Source organism: Callospermophilus lateralis, chromosome 7 (assembly GCF_048772815.1).
Source record: "Callospermophilus lateralis isolate mCalLat2 chromosome 7, mCalLat2.hap1, whole genome shotgun sequence".
Lineage (NCBI taxonomy): Eukaryota > Metazoa > Chordata > Mammalia > Rodentia > Sciuridae > Callospermophilus > Callospermophilus lateralis.
Window position 1 is genome coordinate 7,953,868 of NC_135311.1, and position 27,830 is coordinate 7,981,697.

General features: G+C 47.8%; 1 protein-coding gene and 1 non-coding gene across 11 annotated transcripts in view; both read right to left on the reverse strand.

Moving 5' to 3' along the window:
- The window catches only part of Arhgef11 (Rho guanine nucleotide exchange factor 11), a 107,939-nt gene that overhangs the window by 2,345 nt on the left and 77,764 nt on the right, over nucleotides 1-27,830 (reverse strand). For 3 of the 10 annotated variants that reach the window (XM_076862271.1, XM_076862274.1, XM_076862268.1), the window contains 27 exons: nucleotides 24,867-24,941; nucleotides 24,561-24,662; nucleotides 23,350-23,448; nucleotides 22,305-22,347; nucleotides 20,859-20,955; nucleotides 20,584-20,706; nucleotides 18,060-18,083; nucleotides 16,512-16,656; nucleotides 16,012-16,111; nucleotides 15,201-15,230; nucleotides 11,507-11,633; nucleotides 9,094-9,273; nucleotides 8,955-9,002; nucleotides 8,574-8,761; nucleotides 8,141-8,287; nucleotides 7,795-7,874; nucleotides 7,533-7,658; nucleotides 6,984-7,101; nucleotides 6,011-6,189; nucleotides 5,453-5,528; nucleotides 4,859-5,026; nucleotides 4,064-4,154; nucleotides 3,348-3,461; nucleotides 2,791-2,852; nucleotides 1,685-1,888; nucleotides 1,036-1,398; nucleotides 3-98 (listed from right to left, as the gene is read on the reverse strand). In XM_076862271.1, coding sequence (XP_076718386.1) covers nucleotides 3-98; nucleotides 1,036-1,398; nucleotides 1,685-1,888; nucleotides 2,791-2,852; nucleotides 3,348-3,461; nucleotides 4,064-4,154; nucleotides 4,859-5,026; nucleotides 5,453-5,528; nucleotides 6,011-6,189; nucleotides 6,984-7,101; nucleotides 7,533-7,658; nucleotides 7,795-7,874; nucleotides 8,141-8,287; nucleotides 8,574-8,761; nucleotides 8,955-9,002; nucleotides 9,094-9,273; nucleotides 11,507-11,633; nucleotides 15,201-15,230; nucleotides 16,012-16,111; nucleotides 16,512-16,656; nucleotides 18,060-18,083; nucleotides 20,584-20,706; nucleotides 20,859-20,955; nucleotides 22,305-22,347; nucleotides 23,350-23,448; nucleotides 24,561-24,662; nucleotides 24,867-24,941 — 3,205 coding nt within the window. Of the gene's footprint in view, nucleotides 1-2; nucleotides 99-146; nucleotides 370-1,035; nucleotides 1,399-1,684; nucleotides 1,889-2,790; nucleotides 2,853-3,347; nucleotides 3,462-4,063; nucleotides 4,155-4,858; nucleotides 5,027-5,452; nucleotides 5,529-6,010; nucleotides 6,190-6,983; nucleotides 7,102-7,532; nucleotides 7,659-7,794; nucleotides 7,875-8,140; nucleotides 8,288-8,573; nucleotides 8,762-8,954; nucleotides 9,003-9,093; nucleotides 9,274-11,506; nucleotides 11,634-15,200; nucleotides 15,231-16,011; nucleotides 16,112-16,511; nucleotides 16,657-18,059; nucleotides 18,084-20,583; nucleotides 20,707-20,858; nucleotides 20,956-22,304; nucleotides 22,348-23,349; nucleotides 23,449-24,560; nucleotides 24,663-24,866; nucleotides 24,942-27,830 lie in introns of those variants that run through there. The other 7 variants (XM_076862275.1, XM_076862269.1, XM_076862276.1 and 4 more) reach the window with 5 other exon arrangements.
- Nucleotides 16,398-16,503, reverse strand: LOC143405414 (U6 spliceosomal RNA). Its single transcript, XR_013092111.1, has one exon. It is a non-coding gene; the product is annotated as a U6 spliceosomal RNA (small nuclear RNA).

The following is a 27,830-nucleotide window of genomic DNA, read 5'->3' on the forward strand; positions in this document are numbered from 1 at the left end:
ACCCGTAGCCTGTGATGCGCCTTCCACTTCGGGTGGCTCAGGCTTGGACTGGCCACTCTCTGGTAGTGCAGGGACAACCTTGCTGCCTGCCACCTCAGCTGCACCGCCACCACCACCACCACCACAGAGACAAGAAAGACCAAAATACAAGAACAGGGAAGGGAGAGCAGGAGGAGAGGGAAGAAGTGGGGGTGGCAGAAAACAAGAAAGGGGAAGAACAAAGTGAACACAAGATCACCCACAACCCGTCCCAGGAGGCTGCAGAGGACTTTCCACCACTTCACCAAGAGGAAGAAGGAAGGTCAGTTCCCAGAAACCCAGGAGAGGCAGGAGCAGGAGACGGAGTGGGCATGGAGGGGGCAGGAGGCCCTGTGGGTGACAGACCTCACTTGTCTTCCTGCCACATGCCCCAGTTCAGCCTCCTCTTTATGGCAGCTGGCTGTCTCGCCTTGACCTCACAGACCTGGCCTCAGCCCCCTGCAGCTAGCCTCGTCCCACAGCCGTCCCTGGGCTGCCCTCCCCACCACCTTATTTACTTGGCCAAAGCCCCTTGCTCTCCGAGGTCTTCCCAGCTTGTCTTGCTCTACTCCTAGCTGTTCTCACCACTGCTATCTGGAGTGAGTGGCTGGCTGCAAAATCATCTGCCCTTGTCTTCCCGAGTCTAAGGCTCTTGGGAAGAAGGCTCATTATCCTTCCTTAGGAGCAGAAGGTGGGTGAAGAACGGGAACTTTATTGGTAGTTGACTGGCGCCAGGCAGTACGAAATGTCCTCACAGATTACAGAACAGAGTTCAGAGATGATTGGCATTTTGTCTGAGGTCATGCAGACATTAAATGGCAGAGCTAGTGCTTTGGACCTGAGCTGTCCGACTCCAGGGACTTCACATTCTCTCTGTCCTTCCCCGAGGACCCATGCCAGCTTCTGATCACATAGTACCCAGGGAACAACAGGGAAAGGAAGCAGCTGCATGAGACTCGCCACTTCCCCAGCAAAAGTGGGTTGCCTGTCTCCCACAGACCCATTCACGTATTTTACCTTTTCTTACAACTTTGTAACTTCCTGCTGCCTCTGTGCCTGGAACCTCTTCAGGTGGACTCCTATCCAGCTCAGGAGACTCCCAGATGCCAGAGTTTCTGGTCCTTGGTGGCAGGTGTGCCAGAGAACAGAGCGCTGTGTCTTTTTGCTCTGCCTGGGCCCCTTCTGGCCCCGGAAGCTGGGTATTGTCTCCATCATCCCCAGCAGGAGCCTGTCCTGGGGAGCCTGGGTCCCAGGGGTGAGAGGTGATGCTGATGACAGAAGGGGTAGGCGTCAGGTCATCTTCGGGCTCCCCAACAGCTGGAGTGTCCACAGTGTGTCCTGGCAGCAGGTTCCACAGGATCAGGCGCCGCAGGTTCTCCACTGGAGGGAAAACAGGGTGATGGCTCCCCAGGCAGGGCCACGCACGCACGCCAGCAGTGGGGGCAGGTGTAGAGCAGGCGTGGCACTGCCACTCCCCCTGCTCCCACCAGCACAGCGGCAGGGGACGCTGGTGGGTTCCAGCCAACCAGCCAATGTCTCTGCCTCTCTCTCCTCAAGCACAACCAGGGAGGCCCTGAGCAGGTGGAGAGTGAAGTTCACATGGGTCATGCTATTTGGGGACCCAGGAGCTGATCGCAGCAGGACCTGAGCTCTCTGAGGCACTCACCATCTTCCAAGGCTGAATCAGCGAGTCCTTCTATGAACAGAGAGCCTGGGAGGGACAGCTGAATGGGGTCCCTTTTCCTTCCATCCAGGGAGGCAGGAAGGTCAGGCATGGCACCTGGCTCCTCTTCCTCTGTACTGCTCTCCTGCTCGTGATCCTCTGGTGGCCTGGGCTGCTTCCCCTGGACTCTCTGCTGGGATCCAGTGCCTGTTTTGGACAAGAGGGTGATGTCAGGCAGAGTAAAAGAGAGGGAAAAGATGAGGTGAGCCCATGGCCAGCTGTGGCTCCAAAGGGCAGGGCACACTGATTGACAGGTTCCACGGAAGTTGACCTAGCCCCTTCTAAGGCCGGCCACTGTCCTAGGTCCTTGGCATACATCAGCAGACAGAACAAAGACCTCTGCCTGGGGTTGGGAGGGTCACAGAATAACTAAGTGAATAAGTAAATTACATAGTCTGCTAGAAGGTGATGACCACACACAGCCAGTGCAGGGCTCCCATCAGCAGTGCCACAGTTTAAACTGCACAGTGACAGGAGATACCACTAGCTGTATGGAGGGTGGGAGTGAGGAGGAAGAACGTTCTAAGCAGAAGGAAACAGAAAAGGGATACAGCCAGGGAGCCAAGATTTTTCTCCAAACCCAAGATCCTTTGTCATTTCACATACAAACTTTCAAGAAGAATCTGAGAACTTCCCATCTCATCCCGTCCCAGTAATTACCCCTAACTGTCTGTGCCCCAACCCTGCCTCACATCCCAATGCGTCCTGTTCTCCACATGCCACCTGCTCTCTAGCAGCAATCCCTGCTAAAGCCCGAGGGCCCTTGGACCTGACCACACTGCTCCTCTCTTCCTCTGCTACTAGCCCTGTCACCAGGGGAGCAGGAGTCTGGGCAAGTGAGCTGGTGCACACTGTCTTCAGTCTGTTGGTCTGTCCACCTTCCTCTCCCATACTCCCCCTACTCCCCCCCCGTTTCTTCTTTATTCATTTTTCAAAACTTTATACATATGGTTCTGATGGACTCTCCCGTCACTCCACCACCCCACCCGACCCATGCCTATGAAAAAAAGGACAGAACTGGACTCCGACAAGACAATCCAGGGCCTCACCTCCAGGGAGCTCCTCGGGTTCTGGCTCGCTATGGAACACTTCTGAATCATCCAGTACTACCCTGAGGGAAGAACCGGACCAAGGTGAGCACAGGACTACTTTCCATCAATTCTGGCTGATGCTGACATGTCATGAATCCCACCCTGGACTCCCCAGTTAGAAGGCGCAACAAAGGAGTAGAGTCTGAGAAGGGAGTTGCTGGGCTTCATCTGTTGGACATCGGTCTGGACAGGCTGGCAACCTGGACAGGGGGTGGATACTGGCCCAGTTCCTTGGGTGCCCCCATCTACACCCTGAACTCTACTCCAGGTGAAGTTTCCATTATAGCCAGGTGAGTGGCTGTGGGGGAGAGGAGGCGGGCAGAAGAGAGAGAGGCGGGCAGAAGAGAGAAGCGGGCAGAAGAGAGAGGCGGGCCGCTCTCCACTGCTGGGGCTTGTTTCCCTGTGGGCACTTTCTTGCTGAGACTGGCCACCCCAGGTGAAGGGCTTGGAAGCAGCAGGAAATAGACAGCTTGGAGTAGGGAGGGCAGCGGTGCCTAGAGGGCTAAGCACTGCACCTGCAGGGGGCCGGTGGCTCCTGAGGGCCCCGGGGTGGGGGATGGGTGGGCGTTGGGGCAGCTCCAGGGTGCCTGGTGGCATTCCGCACGGCCTCTTCTAAGAGCTCCATCCATCTGTTGCTCAGCAGGAACAAAGAGGACTGGTGGTGAGAACAAGGCCAGGCGCACGCCTTGTCCCCTGAAGATCCCACTGCTCCAAAGCTTCAAAGCCCTCTCCACTCCCTGACCCTGGACCTGCTGCCTGGTGGACACGCACTTCCCTGCGGACTGTGGTTCTCTTGGGTTCATATGACTTGTAGCCACCAATGACTGGATACCAAGCCTCTGTAGAGCCCTGTGCTAAGCACTCTGTGTCTACTTTCTCTCTCAAAATAACTCTAACGGGTGGCATTATCTGCATTCTACAAAAATCCCAAGGTTGAGAAGCAGTCTGACTCAACCTGTCTCCTTCCACTGTGCCATGTCACCTCTGGCAGCCACTGTTCAGGGGGCAGGGCGAGTGGATGGTCTGGTGGAAGGACACGACTGGTGACAGTACGGGAATAATGACTCACAACTTGTCTGCACTGTCCTGCCTCCCTCTTCCCTTCCCAGCTCCCGATTCAGGGACTGCTCTGGGGCCCAGACCTGGCCACTGTCCACCATCTGCATACACACCACCCTGGTCCCTAAGGGATGGCAGTTACATGCCCCCCCCCGCCCAAATCAATCCTCACGTGTTCTTGTCTGATGATGTCAACGCGACCAGCTCATAGATCTGAGGAGGGCCCAGTTCGGAGGTGCAGATGATGAAGAAGGCCCGTTTATCTGTGTGAGGAAAGGAAGGTGGAAGGGTCTGTAATGGGGAAGGGGAGAGCAGATATGACTGCACCTGGGCCAGGTGACAGGAGGTAGACATGGAAACTCTGGCCCACAACATGGATGAGTAATGCAGCAAGAGACAGAACTGGGTCCTCAGAACCTCTTGGGGCCCACCAATAAAAGTGACAGAAGCAATTCTGGGACCCCTAATGTTGTCTTTCATGGCTGCCCCATTGCCCTCCGCTCTAAAAACAATGAGGGTTGATGTACAGAGCTTAAGGTTTACAGAACCTTTTCATAACCAGCAGCCCTTTATTTTTTGGTGTTGGGCACTAAATCCAGGGGTTCTCGACCCAGTCCTTTTTATTTTGAATAGGGTCTCATTAAGTGGCTCAGGACTCAAACTTATGATCCTCCTGCCTCAGTCTTCCGAGTAACAGGATTACAGGTGTGTGCCACTGCACCAGGCTCCAGTAGCCCTTTTGATCCCCTGGAGAGGTCGGGTAGGTGTCACTCCCAGGTTACAGATAAAGGTGAGCCAGAGGAAAGGAACACAGCTAAGTTCTTACACAGGTAAGCCCCAGATCGGCTTACCAATTATTATTGTAAGAACCTACCAACTCCACATCACTCAGTGCTGGCTGGAGACGAATTAATAGTGATCATAACCCCAGAGCCCCAGGCCAGCTGGGACATCTCCTCACAGGTACCTGTGGCCACGGAGCGAATGAGCACAGCGTTGAGCTTGAGCACGGGGCTGAAGGTCTGCTTGCTGTCTGAGGAGCCCACGGCTGTCTTGCTGTGGCACTTAAGTAGCAGCCTCTCGTCCTGTCTCTGCAGCAGCACCAGTAGGTCCTCCAGCAGTAGCACATGGAGGTCTGGGGGGTTGTGAGGCATGTCCCGCTGCCCACTCGTTCCTCATCCGCTCAAGGGGATCAGAGGCTCTCAGAAACCTATCACCAGGACCCAGGAGGCCCTGGGAGTCTGGTAACCCAACTCGTTTCTCTTTGGTCACTTCCTTTCTGTACTGTGTTTAAGGATGCCCAAGCCACTAACCCAGTTACGTAGCAAGTACCCCCCACCATGCTGGCTATCTTTCTATGTATGTACATATATGTGTACGTATGTATTCGCCATGCTGGGATGGAGCCCAAGGTCTCATGCATGCTAGGCAAGTGCTCTACCACTGAGCACAAACCCAGCCCCTCCCTACCCATTTAGAGCAACAGGTTCCAGGGCTTATGCAACAGAGAGAAGGCCCCCTACCACAGATCTCCTCCTAGCCCCAGCCCCCTGACACATACCCAAAGTCTTATCCTTGCTAATCCTCCAGGTCAGGGGCCCCTCATGGATCATCTTCCTGGTTGTAAGATCCAGGCTCTGTTAAGAAGACACCATCGCACCATCACTCAATCATTCAAGAACCTACTGTGTAGACCTTGTGTTAAGGTGCTGGGAGTCAGTGATGAAGAGGAAGCAGTCCCTGCCTGTTTAATCTCATGGGACACAGAGAAAAGTAAAAAGCCATGCACCATATGCTACTGCAAGACAGTGGATCTGGCTTGGGCTCCTTCCAAACCCTACCTTTTCCTGCCCTTCTCTTCAGCTTTATTCCCTCCCAATGATCTCCACCTTTACCTCAAGCCCTACCCCAACCCCTGCTCTCTGGGGGCTGAGTTCTAATATTTAGTCCTCACTTGGTGGCAGTCTGCCGCTGTTTATCTGGGGACGGGTGACCAAGACCACAGGGTTTACTTCCTAAGTCTCCTACCTCCCAGACTCTAGGCCTGACAGAGTTCTGCTCCTAGGGTGCCCATGAGGTGAGTGGAAAGGGGCCCAGTGCTGCGCCCTCTGCTTCCTACCTTGAACTCTGCTGCCAGAGGGTTGCTGGCCCTCTCCAAGGCGGTGGCATCCAGGCGTTTTTGGTAGCCCTCTAACCGGTGCCGGTTCTCTGTCTGCTTCACCGCTTCATTCACGAACTTGAGAATCTCCCGGCAATGGTCTCGAGCCCGGCAGAGCTTTTCATACTCAGGTGTGCCACCTAACCCAAGAAGGGACAGAGGGGGTGGTCAGGGGCTCCCTCCCGCCCAGAGACTGCACCACGGGCTCAGACATCACCTGCCTACCCATTACTGTGGTTGCTGACTCGCCTCAAACAGCAGCAGGGGTTGGGGCAAGTTGTCCTTGGTAACCAGAGGACCTCATAGGGCAGAGTGACTTTTCCTGAGCGTCCTGAGGTTTTAGACACTGGGGTGAAGACATTAACTGGCTGGGGTCTCACTTCACTCCTAGACCACAGCTCATTCTGCTACGGTTATTGGCCAGGATTAAGAGGTTCTCAACACCCCTCTCTCCTGACTCCAGTGTGTGAAATTTGAAGGAATGAACGATGCTCAGGATCTCAGGGACAATGACAGTTGTAGTGGCAGACCCCTGGGGCCAGGACCCCTCATTTGGCCAGTCCTCTGCTCCTCTAGTGTCATCATGCAATACCGTGTCTTTGTGCACTGCACAGAGGTGTCCAGCAGGAGGAAAGCTGGCCCTTGGCGTGAGACTATGATCATTCAAGGGACCACAGTGCACTCCTGGGCCTGCTGGCGAGTCCATGCAGAAGCTGTGCTGATCTGTACAAAGTCCCCATGCAGTTCAGTACTAGCGCTGGCCCTTTCTGCTACTGCGTGCCCTATATTTACAATCATTTTCTTCTTTGAAAGTCATAACAGTAGAAGACACTTAAGACTACAAAAGTCCAGTGACTTGGCTAAGGTTGCAAAGTAATACCAGTGTGAGGGTCTGGGAGGCCTGCTAGAGGCCAGCAGACTCCCTCCTGCATACCCTCTGTGTGCTTGATGATGTTTTCCAGCAGCAGTGGGTACTTGGTGAGTCGCTGCATCTCGGAGATGATGAGGTCTCTGAGCTGCAGCCTCCGGCACTGAGGGTGGCTCTCAGCTTCCTAGACAGCAGGAGGCAGGCAGAGAAAGATATCAACTCATGAATTAAAGGCTTGGGGCCAAGATGGGTGTAAAAATGCCAAATAGGGTCCTAAGTCTAGTTGGGTTTCTCAGAAACAACGGGGACAACTGGGTGACAATAACCCAAGGAAAAGGTCAAAATAGAATGGCAGGTATTTCCTTTTACAGACAAGGAAACTGAGATCTAAGTGCACACTGGTATTGGTAGATGAGCAATCTAGGGTGGTCTCTAGCTCTAGAAGACATCTAAGCTTCACAACACCGATGTGGGGTGGGGATAAATGGATGAAGGGCATTGCTGGGTGTCCTTCGCAGAGGAGACAAGAGGGTGGGGGGTTGGAGGAAGAAGATCAGGAGATCCTTGGTGACCTAGATGGAGAAGAGGGAGGCTGAGGCATAGTCCAGGACATACCTGCATGAAGAGCTGGAATCGGCTCTCTTTGCGCTGTTTGGTTTTGATCAACTCTAGAGCTATTGACTGATAGGAACAGAACTGTGCAGCCACTTGCTGGAGTTCCTCTTGGGCAGGACCATCAAACTGAAAAGGAAGGATAAATACCAGGTCCCAGAGCTCCCTGGTTATTTCCTCCTCTGTCAAAAGTCCCTAGCCTTGGGTAATGGGACCTGCCAATTCAATCTCTTCCTCACCATATGGTAAAAGTATGAAGTCATACCCGAGCTAGCATGAGGTCACCGATCTCTTTGATGATGGGGCCCTCATCCCGAAGCTTCTTCATGGCTTCACACAGGGAATCTGGCGTGAGGAGAAGACACAGAGAAATGCCTGGGGGTGAGCTGTACTGTCAGGTACTTTGTGACCAGGAAAAATGGTATCTTTGGCAGCAGTGGTATGGGGAAAGGTCTGGAAACCATTTTACATGGGGGAACAGGAGGGCTTGTACCAAGTTGCCTATCAACTTTCCTCTCATGAGAGGACTGGTGGGGGTTATCTGCTCAGAAAGGTCAGGCAGGGGGCCAGATCAGAAGCTGCAGGCCGGCAGTAAGGGAACAGCTCCTTACTGTGGATCTCTATGAGTTCAGGCAGGTTAGGGAAGAGCCGGGCCAGCTCTTCCCGGGGCATCAGATTCTCCTTCTTCATTCTCTGGTAGAAGATGAGGTCCAGGACCCGGAGTGTGCGCAGGTGAGAAGCTTCAGTCACAAACAGTTCTGAGTGCAGGTTTGACAAGAAGGGGTGGAAAGATGAAGAAAACAGATGAGAAAGTATCCAGAGTCATAACCTGGTTGCCATACCACCCCACTTTTGGGGGGAACTAGAATGATGGTTTCAGATGATAGTTAATTTTCTCTCACACTAGGCCTGAACTGAGGTGGACCTGTCCCTGTTCCTGAGACCCCCACACTATTCTCTTCTTTCCCACACTGTGTCTTAGGTGCTCTGGACCTATCCCCACCAGGTATGAGTGGAAACCGGGGAAGCTGAGCAGGTTCTCACCATTGATGACCTCCTGTCGGTCGATCTCCCTCTGGGTCAGCCCAGCTACCACGTCCTTGCCCACTGTATGCTGCCAGTTCTGAGCATCTGGCTCTGGCTCCAGGTCAGACAATTGGCCCAGATCATCCTCTAAAAGGTGGGGAAGGAGGGCATCTGTGCAGAAGCCCAGGCTGGGGGACTCGATGCTCCTGGGGGAAAAGTGGCAGCTCAGTTTCTCTTGAGTGGAAGAGCTCACACTCAGGGTTTGTCTTTCCCTCTCCTGCCCTGAGCCCAGGAAGACAAGATGCACAGCCAGCCAGCCAGCGGCTTGGGGTAGGATGTGGCCAAGTACAAATGGGCCACAGAGATGCCAATCGGAGGAACCACTGTATCAGCACTCACCTGCGGCCCATTTTGGGGGTAAAGGGAGGGGTTGGGTTCTCAAGAGACCTGCAAAAGGAGGGAATATCAACTCTTAGCAACACCGTATGTATGCCTCAGGCCCAGACAGGGGTGGGTGGCGCTACCTGAGGTTGCTCACCTGGTGGAGAGGCTGGAGGCAGAAGACGAGGCTGACTGGTGGAGGCGAGTGGCTTCAGCAGCTGCATCCATATCAACATCACTTCGAGAGCGGGGCACGTTCTCTGCTTTCCGAGACCGTTTCATCTCTTCCCGGCCCTTAAGGCTCTCCGAGCGGCCTAGACGAATCTCTGAGCGTGAACTAGGGAGGACGAACATGAGACTTTGGGCTCTTACATCCTGGCCAGCTTTTACCTGGTGCCCCATCTCAAGGGTGCCTCAGTGCTGCAGGTTCTCCTCATTAGCTGTTGGAGTGTGGCACACTAGCTCACGTGGATTTCTCCCATCTTATCCTAACAGCACCCTTCCTAAGCTTCCATTTTCTCTCCAGGGAGCAGACGGGCTGGGGAGGCTGTGTCAAGGGTCTGGTAACAGATGGGCAGGAGCCAGGCGCTACCGAGTGTCCCTGCGGTTTGATGAGATGCCGATGACTGGGCCTTGCTGCACTCTGTGAGTCCTGTGGTGCATCAGCCGTGAGACAGCTGGCACTGCTGACCCCTAGCTGCCCCTGATGTCCCCCTTTTGCTCCCCCCGCCCTGATCTTGCTGACATTATTACTAATCTACATCCTGCTCTGCTTCTGAAACCACAGAAGGCCTGGATGTCTGGAGAGAGTTCTTAATAGCACAGTGGGCTGCTGCAGCGAGGGAGCCAAGCGCCTTGGTCTCCATTCATCAAGTCTCCAAACTGCCGGAGGATTCAAAATTGAGCTCACCTCCTGGGGCCTGAGAGTTGGTCTGCTGGGTTAGAAAACTAACTGTGAAGCTGATTCCCTACTAAACTTATCCCCAGAAACTTGTTAGAAGAATTCCAACCTAGAGCAACTCAAAACACTTTTCAGGGTGACCTCAATGGGTCACATCTGCACACAAACCTCCTGTGGTAGTATAATGGAGCTACAGAGCCACACAGCTTCCTACAAACATCCAGAAATGAGTGACACTCCTACCAAGAAGTGAGGCAGAGTCTACCTCTGGTCAAAAGTTCCCAGGGTCCTATCTTCTGGAACTGATGCATTTATACCTGGTGAGCATCTGCAACCACCTCACACCCACCTTGCTGCTAACACTTGTCTCCCAAGAATGCCAATGAATTTATCATCATCATATCCAAAGGCTTCTGCTTAGAGTACCTTTAGGATTCTGGTGAAAGTCTTAAGCAGGGCAAAAATAATTTCCTAGCAAGGTGAAGACTGCAAGTTTGTAAAAGGTCTCAAAGGTTCTCAAGAAGTGTTGACAATGTCTTATAGTCTTAAAATATTTGGTACAATTATATGAGCACAGTAATCACATAATTTGTCTTTAATTTACCCACTGATAATAGAACTCAATCTCTCCCCACAGTACAAATCTAACATCACCCTAAATCTTTGTCAATTCTCACTAGGACAAAACCTTTCAAAATGCACTAAGTTTATAAAGGCTTAATAGGAACAGAAAGGAATAATCTTGCAGTCAAGCCAAAAATGTTTGATAACTAGTTATTTCAAAGGCAAAATGGCTTGACCATCCAGAGTTAACTACTGACTTGCTTCTATGCCTGCCTCTATTCCAGCTCGGTGGCTGACTTTAGTGAACACAAAAGATTATTTTCCTGTACACAGACTGCAGTACTCTTCCTCAAGGGAGACTTGAGGAATCTGCATGAATATTTCTGACTACAGGCAATCTTTATTTTAAGTGTTGGCTGTGTAGACTCTGGCATGACCTGATTGCTGTCACGCCATTCAAGAGCAAGTCAATTAAGTCCTAGCGTATGTTAAAACCCCACAAGGATTCTTGTTAGAACCTGACAGAGATGAGGAATATAAGAGATGCCAGTCTCAATTCCCTGTTTCTTCTTGGGAGAAGCAGTCTGTTTTGAATGAACGCACTCTGCATGTCCTTGCTGATGTGAACAGCTGATGCCTACAGTTAAACCGCGTCTTAAAAGTGCCCTGCAGAACCTCCTCTCTAGTGCTTTTTTTCTGCAGGCAAAGACTTTATATTGGGATCTTTTCATTTCCAGGACTTTCCTTCCCTTCCCCACTCCAGTCTTTTTTAACCTTGTCATTTAGTGTTTTCTGATTAGTTGTAGGATAATACAGTACAGATGAATCTTAGTAGAAGTAGTCAGGGTGAATCCAAATGAAATTTTCAAAGCATACGGATTCTGATTTTCTTTGCTTGCTCTTCCACTTGCCTGACTGCTAACACATTTGGGGTCTTCTGAAGCTATCTGGGGCAGGAAAGTTGGGGGCAGGGGAAGAAAGTTCCACAGTGGGATCTTATCATCTAGTGGAGAGGGATAAGGCAGCTGGAATCAAACCCCAGTGCCAAACCCTGCCCATGCTCAGTGCCTTGGGCAGCTGGCAAGCCCCATCCAGCCACTGCTACCTGTCACTCTCCAGCAGGTCCTCGGGAAAGCTTCCTGTTGAGAGTCGCTGTGTCCCCGGTTCTGGGGCATCGTACTGCTGGCTGTTCTCAAAGTGCTGAATGATGTTCCTCACATTGCCTGGCTTGACTGCAGGCAAAAAGAAAAGGAAGGACACTATGCTTTCTGTTCTGGGATGGCTTCTTGGGGCCCTCACTCCCCTCTAACCCAGAAGACAGAGCAATGAGCAAGCACGGATGAGAACAGCATGAGACCAAGAGGCAGGAGATGTGGCTCTAGTACTGCTCTTGTACAAATAGACGGTATGGCTCTGGGTGGTCACTCTTGGTCTACTCTTTCCTTCTGTGTAAAATGAGAGAGTTTGAAAGTATATTTTCTAAAAAGCTTACTTCTGCTCTCACATTCATTATAAAACTTGTACTTGAAAACCACAACTAGGTTTTTTTGTGGTTTTCAAGAAGGGGCATGTGATAGGCTTAAAAAAAAAAGCCCAGGAAGACCAAAAACATCTACATGTCATTTGGCCATGTTGACAAAACCTATCAGGCATTTTCCAAACTTGGGTTACCTTCTGAGTGCACTATTGGTTATTCATTGACTCTCCTTCCTGTGCTTCCTGCCCTCTCTGAGTTCCCTCATTAAAGAAACAGTTCCTCTATCATCAGAGAGAGGTGACCTAGGAGGAATGGAGGAGAGGCATTCAAATTCAAGCCTCTTTTCCAAGTTAAGGTGAAAGGGAACTGTTCTTGTTCAAGAAGACAGAGAGGGCAGGAGGGAGAGGAAATGACACAGGATGCCACTTAAAGACCCTGCAGAGGAGGACTCAGACAGGGGCATAGTGACTGGCAGCCTGAAAAGAGAAGAGGAACTCCTCCTTCAAGTCAAAGGTAAGAGCAGGACTTGGGCTACAAATGGCACTTTGCCTCCGACCAGTGGTACAGGGAAGGAAGTATGTATACTCTGGAGATCTAGGCCTAATCAACAGACTTCAGAGATTCTGATACCTACAGATATATATACTTACAAATCTCCTTGTCTGGAAATCTTTCATAAGAAAATTTTGAAGTTGGAGAGAAAAAAAACATTTGACTGCTCAACCCCACCTAGCAGGTGGCTATGGCAGTACTTTCTTCAAACCACCTAAGTAGCTGTGTGTATATTTTAGGGAGAGGAGCTGTTACCAACCACTCCTGTTTGGAGGTTAGGACCAAATCGTTTGTTCCAAACTGAATGTGCATCTGGCTCCGGAGCCACTGTGGATGTTAGGGTCTACCATGTAGCCACAGTCCTGGGCGACCTCAGAAGGGTGATGATATGAGAGCTTGGGGACGTTCTATAACAAAAAGCCACAGGCTAAGTCCACTGTCCCCTCTCCCATGGGCCACTTGGAAAATGCTCAATTGTGTCCTGGACAGTTACACACTGTACATGTCAAGAAAAAGGTGCAGCCCTGAGATCTGGTATGACGGATAATCCAGAGTAACAAGGGGAACAGGGAGACAGGAGTTCATTTTTGAATGAAAAGAGCAAAGTTTCACTAGTAGCCTTTGCTCCCCATTCTCCAGTCTCTGAATGATAATGGAACCAAATAAAAGTGAATTATATTACTAGCAATCAGACAAAGAGGGGATGACAGCTCATGACCTTAAACGTCACAAAACCTCAATACCGAGGCTTTCTATAGTGTGGGTGGGTGTTTGGTCTTCAGATATGGATACATATCTGTCTGATGTCCTAGGGATTTAAAAACCCTAAACCAACTCACATAACTGCAAAGACAAGATCTGAGTCAAAGAGTAGGGCGCCCCTGACATCAGCAACTGGTCTCCACCGTGAGCATTCCTGTCATCTTTCAGGGCAACTCAGTGGTAGGCACTCGCCTAGCATTTTTAAAAAAAAATATTTATTTTTTAATTGTAGGTGGACCAATATCTTTATTTCATTTTTATGTGGTGCTGAGGTTTGAACCCAGTGCCTCATGTGTGCTAGGTGAGAACTCTACCACTAAGCCACAACCTCAGTCCTATTTTTAATTTTTTAAAAATATTGTTTTGTAGTTGTTGATGGACATTTATTTATTTATTTATGGTGCTGAGAATCCAACCCAGTGCCTCATACATGCCAGGCAAGTGTGCTACTGCTGAGCCCCAGCCCTAGCCCCTTGCCTAGCATTCTTGAAGACCTGGGTTTGAACGATGGGCCTGGGATTAGAGGTCATTCTTTTTATTCCCTCATTATTTTATAACTGTTTTTTCAATAATTCTTTATTGTTATTGCTTCAGATGGCATAATGAATACAGGACTTTTAAAATGAATAGAGTAACTTTCAAAATGATTGTGAAGATAATATTTGTAATTGCAGATTTTATATAAAATGAATCCTAGTGACAGAGTAAATTCCTGACTGGATCCTACTATGTACATGTGTGCATTCTCTCTCTCACACTACTGTAGAACCCAGAAAATATTAATTATTTAATCATATACATGTGGACCTCACAGACTCGAATGAACTTGTCTGATTCTGTGACATTTTGATACAGGTTCTAAGCTTCTTGTGGGTTAATCTGTATCATTTATTCTAAATTTTTATTATTACTATTTTTGGTGGTACAGGAATAGAATGCAGGGCCTCACACATACTAAGCACAGGTTCTACTCCCAGCTGGAGCTGCACCCCAGCCTCATAACTTTCATTTGTTTTATGGTATTGGAGATTGAACTCAGGGACACTCTACCACTAATACAACCCCAGCCATTTTTATTTTCTTTTTTTGATACCAGAGATTGTACTCAGGGGCACTTGACCACACCCCCAGTCCTATTTCGTATTTTATTTAGAGATGGGGTCTCACTGAGCTGCTTAGTGCCTCGTTTTGCTGAGGCTGGCTTTGAACTCACGATCCTTCTGCCTCAGCCCCCGAGCTGCTGGGATTACAGGCATGCAACATGGGGTCTGGCTCCTTTTTATTTTCTTATTTTGAAACATAGTCTTGCTAAGTTGCTGAGGCTGGCCTTGAACTTGTGATCTCAACCTCATGAGTTGGGATTACAGGTATGTGCCTCCATGATCTAATATTATCTATTTTTTGTTACACAAATTCTAGAAGATATTAGGTCCTATAAAATGCAGTTAGGGTCACTCTTTTTGGAATAGTACTGGCAGTTAAAAGTCAAAGAGATGGAGGGCTTAAGCAAAATAGATGATATAAATAAAAGAACTCTTAGAGACCCACAATTTACTTAAAAAGAAAATAATAAAAATCCTCATTTTTGAAGGTTATTTCAATTGACAATGAAAATCTGAGGCAATCCTGCCTTATGGTAGGACACTGCAGGACATTAATTTATATAGAGCCCTGGATTCTTGGAACAGTACCCATAGAAAGGCTACAGGAGTTGAAGAGAAAAGGCCTCAGGGTGTGGAAGAACTATCAGAGGCCTAGAAGGCTGGTTCTGCCAGAACTGCAAGATCTCTATCTGAGGAAGAGGGTCCCTGTGGGCATAAGGGTAGGAGCCCCCAAGGCAGCTTTAGCAACAAGGAGGGACATAAAGAAAAATGGAGAGAAGCGAGGGAGGAAGGAAAGAGGGTCAGGAGAGGAGAAGAAGATAAGATGGAAAAGGGAATGACAAGATTTGGGAGATGGAAATTTGATGTTAATGCAAAGACAAACCCAAAGAAAATGGTCCTTTTACCTTCCACAGGGGACAAGGGAATATGAAATGCTAAAAGAAAAACAAACAAAAACAAAAGTAAACCATGAAAAGTCAAAATTAATGTTTCAAAATAAAAATTACAAGCTGGAAAATGAAAAAGCAGTGGCAAAAATCAAGGTGGATATAGAAAAAGCCCTTCCTTCTCAAACCCTGCAATGTACCAATTTAATAAAGGGTAATAGGCTAAGCCCACTATCCACCCTTCATAGGCTCCCACTGGCACTGGGGACCCAAGACACTGGCTGTGAAGGCCAGCAACAATTTTCAGAAATATGACTTATAGCTGAAGAGAGATCAACTATAGGGTCAATTGCCTTTTGGCTTAAGGATGGCATTACAGGAACCTCTAGGTCTCAACATGCCTCAAGCCAACCTGTCTAGTTCTATTAGCTAGTAACTCAACCCTCCCATCAAGGACCCATAATTGTTCCCAAAACACAGGACTGCAGGTGTGCAGACAAATCCCATGGGTGAAGGTGAAGGAAGCATCACATGTCACCAGGACAATATTACCCAAAGCAGAAACTGTCCTCCATATTGCTGTTTAGTAGCTGTGCTTGGTACTGAGTTCCTTGACTAAGACCCAGGGACAGGCATGGACTCCTTGGCTGTGACACACTCATCTGTACCTCAAGAGCCCATATAGATGTGGCAAGGGGAGAAAGCAGCTGTCTCAGAATTTTGGCCTGTGGCTCCCAGAAACATAGGAGGCCTCTCTCCCAACATGCTGGTATATGAAGGGGCTGAGGTCCCAAGGAATGCCCAAGGCTGTTGCTCCCCAAATACTCACTGCTCTGAGAAGAGCTTTTGGGCTTCCCAATGTATTTGAGGATGGGATTTCGCTTCTTGTCCTCCAAGGCATCCTTTTCTTTCTTGGAATTGCTGCTCTGCTGAGACAGGAGACACTGGGGTTTGGAAAGGTCCCAATACCCTCAGACATGGCTACTAATCACTCTGCTTCTACCCCCCAAGACTAGCCCTAAACAAATAGCTGGAAAGTTGATCCTTGTTTATGCCCTAATCAGCATGGCGAGTTCGCCTCTGGCAGGTTTGGAGGAGTGTCCAGTTAGATGGCTGCAGTATGGCTTTCCCGGTCTACCTGAGCCAAGAGAACTGATCCAAGATACACTATGCTCTAGAGGAACTCTGTCACCTGCTTCCTCTTCTTCTTCTTTTTTTAATATAGAATGGTTCATGAATTTGCATGTCATCCTTATGCAGGGCCATGCTAATCTTCTCTGTATCATCCCAATTTTAGTATATGTGCTGCCAAAGAGAGCACTCTGTCACCTTCTTGGTCTTAGGGAAGAAAGGCAGCCACTTGTCCTTGTCAGGAGCAGACTGGGCCTTTTCGATTGTGTTGGAGGGTCTTGCCTCCCGAAGCCGGATCCCAGCATGGCTCATGTAAGTATTGAGGGCAAAGTCCATGGGTGCACTGCAAGAGAGGAACCGTGTGGTGAGCCAGGAAGCTCAAGTCACATTCCCTGCCAGCAGGTGGAAGGGCCAAAACCCTGCTCCAAACAACCTCCCCACAGCTACCCAGTGGAGTGGGGAAGGGGTATTATGGGTCAAGGCATTTAAAGGGAAGTCTGGAAAAGTCAGATGAGACTGCAGGCAGAAGCTGGTCAATTGTCTGGGCTGGCACAGCTCCCAAGAGAAATCTTACTCCTTCCCTAACCAGAACTTTTTCCAATGAGGGCATAGTGGTCAGTGGATGAGAACACTGATCTCTAAAACATAAGCAAATAATTCTCTGGCTCGTCAAGTCATTGGCAAGTCAGAGCACTATAACTAATATTCTTATACATACACATCGGGGCTCAGCAAGGGAAAGGAAGAGATTCTCAAAACAACCATTCTCTGCTAAGCCATATTGTCTCTACCACCCTCCTGTCTCTGAGAACAAGGAGAGAGATGGAAAGGAGCTGTCAAGGAGTTTCCAACTGCCACAAATGAAACTGTCCAGAGATCTGGGCTTCAAAATGTTTTTGGTCGGGGCTGGGGATGTGGCTCATACGGTAGCGCGCTCGCCTGGCATGCGTGCGGCCCGGGTTCGATCCTCAGCACCACATACCAACAAAGATGTTGTGTCCACCGAGAAGTAAAAAATAAATAATAAAATTCTCTCTCTCTCTCTCTCTCTTTAAAAAAAAAATGTATTTGGCCCACAATTCAGTAGATTATCTACTTTGTGAATTCAATGCAGCAAAGCTTCAGCCCTAGCTCTGCTGCCTTCGTACACAGACGTAAACCCCATCTTCTCTCCCTTATTAAGTGTGTGTGCCCAGGGAATGCAGATTCATTTTAATACCAGTTCTCTGATGAGAATTGTATGTTTACGCTTTAGGGAACTGGTACCCCCAACCATTGACCACTGAGCCCTCATGGTAAATGAGGTAAGTATGTAGGCTGTGGAGGAAAAAAAAAAAAAAAAATCACAATATGTGCCTAGAGAGGAAATACCCTCGCTTCCCTCTTCAGGGGCTGCTAACCCAAGCTGATTCTTCTGTCATCAGTACTGTTAGAAATTGTTTAGGGGAAAAGTAAGGAGGAAGATACAGGTTTAATTGGGTAGGAAAGCAGAACCGGGTCTGGGAAACATTAGGACAGGACACCAAGGAGCAGGCTCACACCCCTGGGTGGTGGCCCCAAGCATCAGGGGCCTAGGTCTCACAGGTGCGATGCTTTATGGTTATGGCCACCTGGGAACCAGGTTGCACAGACCATGATCTTACAATGCTGCAGACTCCCCTGTGCAGGGCAGAATGGAAAGCACAGGAGTTTAGTTCCAGTCCTTCCCACCTTGAAAGCTGCAAATGAACCACACCACAGACTCACCTCCTGTCTTCCTCATACTTAGACCTGGAACAAAAGAAAGAACAGGCATCTCAGACTGCAAGAGAAAGGCTCGGGAGGAGGGAAAGTTCTTTCTTAGAGAGGGGAGGAGGGTGGTGGGCAAGAAGAAGGGAGTGTGATGAAAGGTCAGACTTAAGACTTAAGGTTCTGGAGCCAGCCTGGGACTCTGGAGGTGAGAGTTCTTATTCCCTTGAGGGACTCAAGTAGCACAGAGTGACAATGATGTCACTGATGTCCTTCTAGCTAGAAGGAAGGGGATATGGCAAAGACAGCCTCTTGCTCACTATTTTAGTGTGTGAAGTTATTATGGGGGAAGAGGCTCTTTTTCATCTCCTTCTAGGACTGGCACGGAGGCGGAGGAGAGGAGGAGGGAAAGCAGACTAACACCTTGAGACCAGATCCAAAGAAGCCTATTAAAAGAGGTAACTGGTAACAGTGACAAACACTCGAGTGTTACTTCAGCTAGGCATTATTCTAAGCTATTTACATCATTTAACCCATCGAATTCTCAAAATAACTCACAAATGGGTATTATAGTCCCTTTTTGTGAGACCCCAACTTCATTGCTTTAAGTGGAAATCATTCTAAGTGTGGTGTTAATGCTGCCAATAACCAATTCTTATAATTCTGGTACCTATGAGCTCAAAATAGGTTCAGTGAGGTCCTACCTCCAGTTCTGAAGTGGCTGGGGTGATTAATGCCATCTGTCTGCGTAGGAAACTAAGGCCCGATTCAGGGCCCAGCTGAAGGTCAGAGGGTAAGTTTCCAAAGCATATTTGTTCTGTGTGCCTTCATCGAATCTCGAACTCAGATCTTTAATCAAATGCTAGATTCACACATGTGGTTATTTCCTCAAATCTTCAGTCTGATGTCCCAAAGAACCCAAATTTAGCATGCCCCAAACTGAGCCTGATTTTACACCACAAAACCACTCCCTGTGCTCATTCCTTCATCCTTTTAGCAGCCTAGGTAAGAAATAAGAAACCCTTGGAGTCTCCTTGGACTTTTCTGTCTCACACCCCACACTCAGATTTTTAAAAAAACATTTTTTTAGTTGTCAATGTATTTTTATTTTATTTATTTATATGCGGTGCTGAGAATTGAACCCAGTGCCTGACACTTGCTAGGCAAGCGCTCTACCACTGAGCCACAACCCCAGCCTCTGGCACTCAATTTTTAGGAAGTCCTTCTGTAGTCTAGTGCCCAAATCTACCTAGAACTGACCTCTTTTCACAATGTCTGAGAATACTACACTGGGTCTACTCCCTATCATTGTTCCTGGGAATTCCTATAGAGTCTTCTAGCTGACCTTTCTCACTCTCCAGCCATCTGTGCCCATAGCCTGGCCTCACACACCTGGAATGGCTCCCTGCTAACTGAGTAAACCCCCAAGTCCTTATCACAGCTCCCAAGCTCTGCATGCTGTATCCTGTTATTTCTCTGTCACTTACTTTTCACCCTGTTCTTGCTACACTGGCCTCCGTACTACTCCCGAAAGGTCCAGGACATTCCTATTCTGCCTTGGCTGTTCCCGGCCTGGAATGCTTTCCCCCAGATGTCTGCAAGGACAACTCCCTCACTCTCTTCAACTGCTCACTTTCTTCAGGTGGTTCACCCTGATCACCTTGCTTAAAAGTGCAACCCACTGATTCTGGTACCCTGGCCCTCTGCATGCTGCTTTACTTTCTCCCCCAGTGCTTATTATCTTTAACATACTACATGATTTCTTTACTGCTGTCTCTTCCACCATAGGTAAGCTCCAAAAAGGAAAGAACCACTTTGCTCATTAATGCATTCAGGAGTGCCCCATGTGGAAGTGCCTGGCACACCAGTGGGAATGCCCTTAGTATCTGCCAAGCTGGAATACTGCACTAGTTGAAGCTACAAGATCATCTATGCCAATTTTCTTATTTTGTTCACAGAGCCCAGAGTGAAGTAGCGGGGTGATACAACTACTTACCAACAAGCAGTATTGGGGCAAAAAATTGTTTCAAGGCCTGGAAGTATCCCCACAAAACCTATGCCAGACTCGAATTATAGTGTCCACTATACATTAGAAAATGGGACTGGAGAAGTGTAGCAAAAGCAGCTGCATCAGAAGCCCCTAAAGTGAATTTGGTTTTTCAAATTAATAAAATAGTTCTGTTTCCTAGTTCCAGGGGCCTCCTGGAGGAACTTTATCCATAGGGGACTGGGAGTGCTAGCCTCACCCTCAGTATCAGTATCTTAAAGGCAGGAAGGGAGGGAAGTCAGAGAGGACTAGAAAGGGGAAGCAGAGTGTCCTGGAGCCTGTGGCTTGTCATAACCACTAAATGACTCAGGAGCTCTAGACCCTGCAACTCCCCTGACAGAAGCAGCCCTTCGCCTGAGAAGTACCATGGGAGGGCTCAGCTCTCCCCATCTTTCAGGGAAAGAAAAATCAAGCAAGAAGTGGAAGAGGGTGGAAAAAGACCCTCAGGATACCCGCTGGGCACGTTCAGGGGCGGGAGTGGAACTGAAGACTCACAATATATCTCCGAGGGCAGCCAGCTGCTTCTCGGCTATTTGGCGCTCTCGCAGAGGGTCCCCATCCAGGTCTAGCAGGTCATTTTCACCATACAGGCTGCCCAGCCCCAGAGTGCGCTTGGTTCTATGCCAGACACAGAATAGGAAACACATATACACAGATTCCAGCAGACACACACACAGACAGGGGGGCAGACGGACACACTGCAGAGGCAAAGTGAGAGCTTTGCTAAGCAACGCCAGGACAGACAGGTCGGTGGGTGGGAACTGGCAAACCTGTAGTCGTGGATCTGCTCCTGGATCTCAGGCATGGCTGCCTCCTGAGCCTCACATAGAATGCCCCGGACATCTTCACCATTCCGCAGGCGCAGGTCTGTAGTGAGAGCCCAGGAAAGGCAGCATGGGCAGGGTGTGGGGGCAAGAGGAGGCTGCTCATGCTGAGCATCTCAAGGGGTCTCAGCTCCCTAAGACACTGGGAGGAAAGGCTGGCTTTCTGTCCCATTCACCTAAAGAAAGTGGAAGCCTGGACTCCATTCAGGTAATTTCTAGATTCAGGACTGGAATTCTGATGTCTAAGGCTCAAGTCAAGGCAAGAACATTTTCTGGATGTCCTATGATCCATTAGAAGAAATAATGAAGCCCTTCTCACTGGATATGTCCAAATGCTGTTGTCTGACATCAACGTGCAGATCTCTGAGAGGCTCATTCCCCTTCTACTCCCCCTGGTCCAGCTCAAAGGACTAAAAAAGGCAAGCACTTCACACTTTATAAAACCGAGAGATGTGTCCCCTCCTGTCCCAGCATCTAGCTCCACCCTGCTAGGCCAAGTCCCTGGGCCCAGTTGGCTCACTCTGTGTTTCTGAGTAAGCTCTGTTCTCCCTATCCTCTGTGCGCATAAGTTTTCCTTGGTCACCCATGCTGTAAATAGCTTCTTTCCAAAGGCAGCCTGTCACTTCTAGCCTCTGAAAGGTTGTGGGTGCTGAGCTTCTCAGACTGCCGTCCTCTATACACCATCCCCTCCTAATTCTTCTGGAATCAAAAAGAGCTGAGTAATCAACCAGTCACTGGGTCCTCACTCTGGACCTGCTGCTATCAACATTCATAAGAAAGCAAAAATAAATCCCTTAAAGAACAAGACACAGTCTGGGGTTGTGGCTCAGTGGTAGAGCACTTGCCTAGCATGTGTGAGGGTTTGATTCTCAGCACATATAAATAAATGAATAAAATAAGCATCCATCGCATCTAAAAAAAATTAAAACAAAACAAAACAAAACACATTCTAGAGACACTGACTATACAGGTGGGATGGAGTGAGGTCCAGGTCTCTGGATTTTTAAAGAAATCTCTAAGGGATTCTGATGACTCACTTGACTTAGGAATCCCTGATTGAGTCCACTTTTCTCCCCTCTGAGGGCCAGAGTGGTCACATAAAAGGTTGGGAGAAATGAGACCAGGTCTCCTAATCTAGGGCCAAGGACTTCACATAACAAGCTCCACCAGGCAGAGTGAGCTCCTAGGCAGGATCTGTCACATTTGTGCCTTTCCATAAGCTACTGTGAAGTTTTCTGGAGTACTTGTCCTGTGGGTATTTTCCCTTTTTAGAGGACAGTTCCCCAGGGATAGGGGCTGTCCTCTATGTCCCCTCTGTCCTCTGAAGTATCCTGAAAGCTCAGGATAATAGGGGCACCAATGGGAGACAAACTGACTAATAAGCCAACTTACCAATTTCAGCCTGTAACATGTCAGGGATCTTCACTCTGAGAGGCTGTACAACAGAAGAGTAGGGTGGGAGTGTAAGTCAGGTGCTGCCCGGGAACGAACAGCATGCAGATGGGGAGGGGCTGATCACATTACTTTCTCTCCTTCTGCCTACATCTACTCCCACCTCCTCCTCTCATCTCTCCCCAACTCTATATCTGAATTCTAGGCCAAGGTTTTAGGAAATAGAATCTGAGATTACAGATTAAGTGGGGATTATATTCTAAGGGTGGCAATACTTTTGGTCAAAATAGTTTTTCTACTTCATTTTAAGGCAATCAGGGTGCAGAGAATAGACAATGTTGCTCCAACTGGTGGCAATTTAGCATCAAGGAAGAAATCTCTGTTAGACTATCTGAGGGGCTCTCCCTCCCTTTCACTTCCAAGGAACATTGGTCTTATATTTCCTTACTCAAGACCCACTTACAGGAGCAAATATAAAACTATCGAAAAAATCAATTTTCCCCAACTTCATTAATCCTGATAGCTTATTGCCAGAATAAATTGATCAGATTAGAAAGTCAACCTGGGAAGTGCCCTGAAGGCAGAAGTCTCTTGGCAGGGGGTCCCTGACATCTCCCTGGGCATTACGTCCAGATGTATAGAGTGCTCATCTGTCTGGCCCAGATGTTCCAGGTCTCTTCAGCTCCTGCCTTTGGGTAGCAACGGCACATCAGGCTGAGCTTCAGAAACCTGGGTTCTCCTTGCCTTGTTATCTAGATAATTTGATATCTCTAAGGCCTCTGCTCTTCCTCTAAGGAAGGACAAAGCAGACATGGCTGAAGAAGTAAGAGAGGCAGTATGTATTCTGTATGTGGTACTAAACAGGTAAAGGGAGAGTCATTTTTTGAGAGGAGAGGTAGAGATGAAAAACAGGAACCCTAATCTTTCAGCCTGGATATCTCTTTAAAAACCTGCCTCCACTGGGCCTGACTACTTTGTTTAGTTTTTCCTCTTACTGTGTCCGAAGAGTATAATGAGATTATAATTCAATCCATGACTGTCTTACAGCATTTTTCTCTAGGAAAATATTCCAGATGTCTTTTCCCAAGCTTCGGGAATCCTTGGGATTTGTCTGCTGATAAACTTCGGCACACAAGTAAAAAAGCTACGAGGAGAGAGAAAATGTATTAGAGCAGTGGTCCTCAACCAGGGATGGAACTTTACCCCCTGGGGGAACATGACAATGTATGGAGACATTTTGAGTTGTTACAACTACCAGGGGAATGAGTACTACTGGAATCTAGTCAGGAAAGGTCCATAAATGCTGCTAAATATCCCTAATTGCACAAAACTGTTTACCATAACAAAGAATTCTCCAGTCTAAAATGTGAACAGGGCTGAGGCTGAGAAGCTCTGGTTTAGAAATGTTCTAGAAACCTGTGACAGAGTAATCCTTATCCCCTTCCTCACATGCTCAGGGTCTTCACTCCTGCACTCTGTAGCCTTACCATGCTTGATATTTTACTTGCATCTCATACTTGTTTATATGTTGTTTCTGAAGGGCTATTTCTCTCTGTGATACGCCTTGTTTTTTTCAAGAATGCTTCTGAGACACCAGCACTTGGAACTTAACACATGGGTAATCCTGTCCTGCTGAGCGAATGGACATTTGTTCTGGCCTCTAATCATGGCAGCAGCAATCCGTGACTCCAAAAGAGGTGTATTCTGGACATCAACTCCCTCTTCCACCCCTTTCTTTCTCAGTAGCTGAGAAAAATGAGGGAAACTTCAAAGTTGCTGGCCCTAAGCACCAACCAGGGCAGGCAGTCACCATATTCGCATGTTCATTCCTGGTGGTCACCTTTAGACTGAAGACCTTTACTACTGCACCCTGTCAGGTTTTCTTGTAGTAACACTGTTTATTTGCAAGGGCCATTCTCTCAACCCCTCCGCCAATCTGTATTCATTCCTTCATTCACAAAACTCAAGAAAGAACATCTTGTCCAAGAAGAATTTCTAAACTCATCAAAAATGGCAGTTTTCTAGGCCCATCTTTTCTGCTACTCCCTAGGTAATGAATGTAGTTGGCTGTGTCACACACAGTGAAGACTCTCTTCTGCTTAGGTTTCATCCTCTTTCTTATTGTCACAATCCTTAAGATGCCTGACTATGCCCATGGATCTGATATTTAACATCTAGAGACTGGGCACAGAGGCCAAAGATTCTCTTTGCCAAGCACAAGCAAGCACTCAAACCAGACTGATAGTTCTGGCTTACCAGTGGACTGGGGTCTGCCTGAGAGAAGATGTATCGAAGAAAAACTGCCAGGTGAGCTGGACGTGACCTCAGTTTTTCGAGATCTTGGAAGACAATGTCACTCTGGAAGGCACAAAGGTGAGCATAACAAGTAGGTGCAGAGGCAAGGGCAGTGGAATAGCCTGCTCCAGCTTTGCCCCCATGTTCTCCACCGTCTGGCCCATCAGCTCGGGCTCCCTCCTGCCAGCTCCCTTCATAGCTGGTGCCAGTCAAGGGCAGCTTGCATGGCAGAAGGATGATGAAAGGAGAAAATCAGGAAACACTTACCTCGTTGTTGAAATAACCGGGATCGTAATCTTCCTCTGGGCCAATAATTAAAGGCTTCGGGCTTTGATCTATACCCTGGGGTAGAGAGGCAAGTTGTAGAGATGAGAGGTTATAGAGGATGAAAATCCAATCTCTTCAATGGAATTTGTTCAGTAACAGCACAGCACTCACAAAGAAAGCTACTTGGGTCTGGTAAACGCTGGTCTCTCACTACCACCCCCAAATCTCAGAGCACAGATGCAATGATTTCCACTTGCAGGAAACCAACTGCTTCTGGGTGGGGCGAAGCAGACTCAGAGCAGCCTGGTCACATGACATATGAAGATGGGAAGTAAGAGAAAATGCTCTCTTCCTGTTTGCAAAAGATCTGGGGAGGGAGCATCAGCTAATAAACAGCACCTGCTGTATGACTGGGTTGGGGGCTGCACTGTTTTCCTAAACAGTCACCCCACAACCTAAAGATTCGCTCTCCAACTCTGGTATCCTGGTATCTACCACAGTACTGCTGAATAGCTGTGTTCCTACCTAGTACTGGAGGCTCAGTAACTGTCAGAGAGCCATGGAGTTGATCTGTCTCTCCCTAAACCAAAGGGGATGGGGCTGATGTTTTTCAAATACTACTTCCATTATTTCCCTGGTCTGCTCAAGAATCTATGGTAGATAGCCATTACCTGTTAAAATCCAAACTCCTTAGCTTTTCTTTCTTTCCCTTTCAGGCCAGTTTTAATAAAAACGAAATCCTAACCAACATGATTACTAACTGAAGGGACTTCATACTGCATGAATATTCCAGATGTTCACAGGACAAATTCTTTTCCTTCAGCTTTCATAGTTTTTCTAGCAAGTATGTTTTCCCTTGATTTACTCTTCATTTCCAATGACTCCTCAGCAAGGGCTGAGTTTCTGGAACCCACCTAGCTTACTCATGCTCACTATGATGTTGGCCTGGACTATCTTCCTCACTACTTTCTTTTCTTTCTTTCTTTTTTTTTTTTTTTTTGCCACTGGGAATTGAATCAGGATGTACCACTGAACTATATCCCCAGCCTCCACCGCACCCCCCTTCCTGCTTTTTTTAAAAAAATTTGAGATAGGGTCTTGTTAAGTTGCTGAGGCTGGTGTCAAATTTGCAGTCCTCCTGCCTTGGCCTTCCGAGTCCACCATACCCAGCCTCCTTACCACTTTCTCAAGGGGCTTCACCTGACAGTTCCTCCCTGATCCCCCATACTCCCTTTCTGTTCTCCTGGATAGTTAATGACTCCATGCCAGAATGATGAACTCAGAGACCCAGAAGATACTGCAGAGTCTAATACTCATTCATAGTTTAGAACAGCAAGCCCTAGTGAAACCAACTGGTGTGCTTAAAGTCACAAAGCCAGGTCCAGGGCTGGGGATGTGGCTCAAGCAGTAGCGTGCTCGCCTGGCATGCGTGTGGCCCGGGTTCGATCCTCAGCACCACATACAAACAAAGATGTTGTGTCCGCCGAAAACTAATAAATAAATAAACAAATATTTAAAAAAAAAAAAAGCCAGGTCCAATGTGCTGCACTTGTACTTCCAGACAGATTCCAAGTATCCTCCTTTTTCTGGTAACATCCTAGTCTCTGAGCCCCTTCATCCCCAGTAGGTGCTGGACTGGATGGGTACTTCTGGCTCTACTTGGCTCTTTGATGAAAAGCACTAGGTTTCCTGCTTGTTTGGTAGGAGGATTTTTAAACAGTCTTTACAAATTCACATTTTTTTTCCTAATTAAAAAAGCAGGCTGGACACAGTAGCATGTGCCTGTAATCCCAATGGCTTGGAAGATTGAGACAGGAGGATTGCAGGTTCAAAGCCAGCCTCAGCAACTCAGTAAGGCCCTAAGCAACTTAGTGAGACCCGTCTCAAAAGGCAACTTTAAACTTTTTTGGCCAATAATAAACTCATTTTCATTGCAACCTGGTACACATATATGTAACTGAAACAGAAATTTTACAAATTTATTCTTACTCTTACTATAGTCAAAGAATTCTGAGATTTTGTTTACCATGTTATTAGATTGTACTTCATTAAAATATTGCACTGGACTTTTGATATTCTATCATGATTCAAAAGGTGATAACTGAGTTTCAAAATACCATCTGCATACTTCCTTACAGTATGGATCTCAAGACAATTTTAGGAGAGATGAGTTTTGTGAAGGTTTGAGATAATTTTAGGTGTTACTTGGATATGAATTAAGGAACGATGAATCATATTATAAGAAAGTTTCTTTTCAGTTTCCATTCAATCCTTTGATTAACCCAGAGAAAGTTTCAGTCTGCTGTTAATCTAACTTTAATACCCTCTACAAAGGCAGAATCAGCCTCAGGCTTAATTAAAGCCATTGAAAAGCAGCAGAATCTAGCTAGAGTTTATTTGTTGGCTTGTTTTATCTATTTTAAAAATTAAGTGATATAATTCAGAATTGAGAGGATACAAAAGGGTACCTATAATGAGAATTCCTCTTTCCATTTCTATCCTCAAACTACCAATCCTGTTCTTCAGAAGCAATACCACCACGTATGCTCCAGAGGTATCTTATAAAGAAGACTCCTATTTCTTGTGTGTTGTGGGGAGGGATGGATACTGGGGAATGAAAACAGGAGGACAAAGGGAGGAAGGGTGCAGTGGACTTCGGCCACTGAGCTACATCCTCAGGCCTTTTCTTATGTTGAGACAGGGTCTTGTTAAGTTGTGGAGGCTGATCCTCTTGCCTCATCCCTCCAAGCTGCTAGGATTACAGGTATGCACCACTGCACCTTGCTCCTCATCCTCTTTTTAATATAAATTGCAGTTTTCTTTCCACACTGTTCAATATCTTGTAGACAGAACTTCACAAAATTGTTTCTAAACTTGTATTTTGCATTTATACTATGTGATACTGGTTTTAATATCAGGCCGTGACCTATTTCCTTTAAAATGAATTTAAGTTTAAAAAAAGTA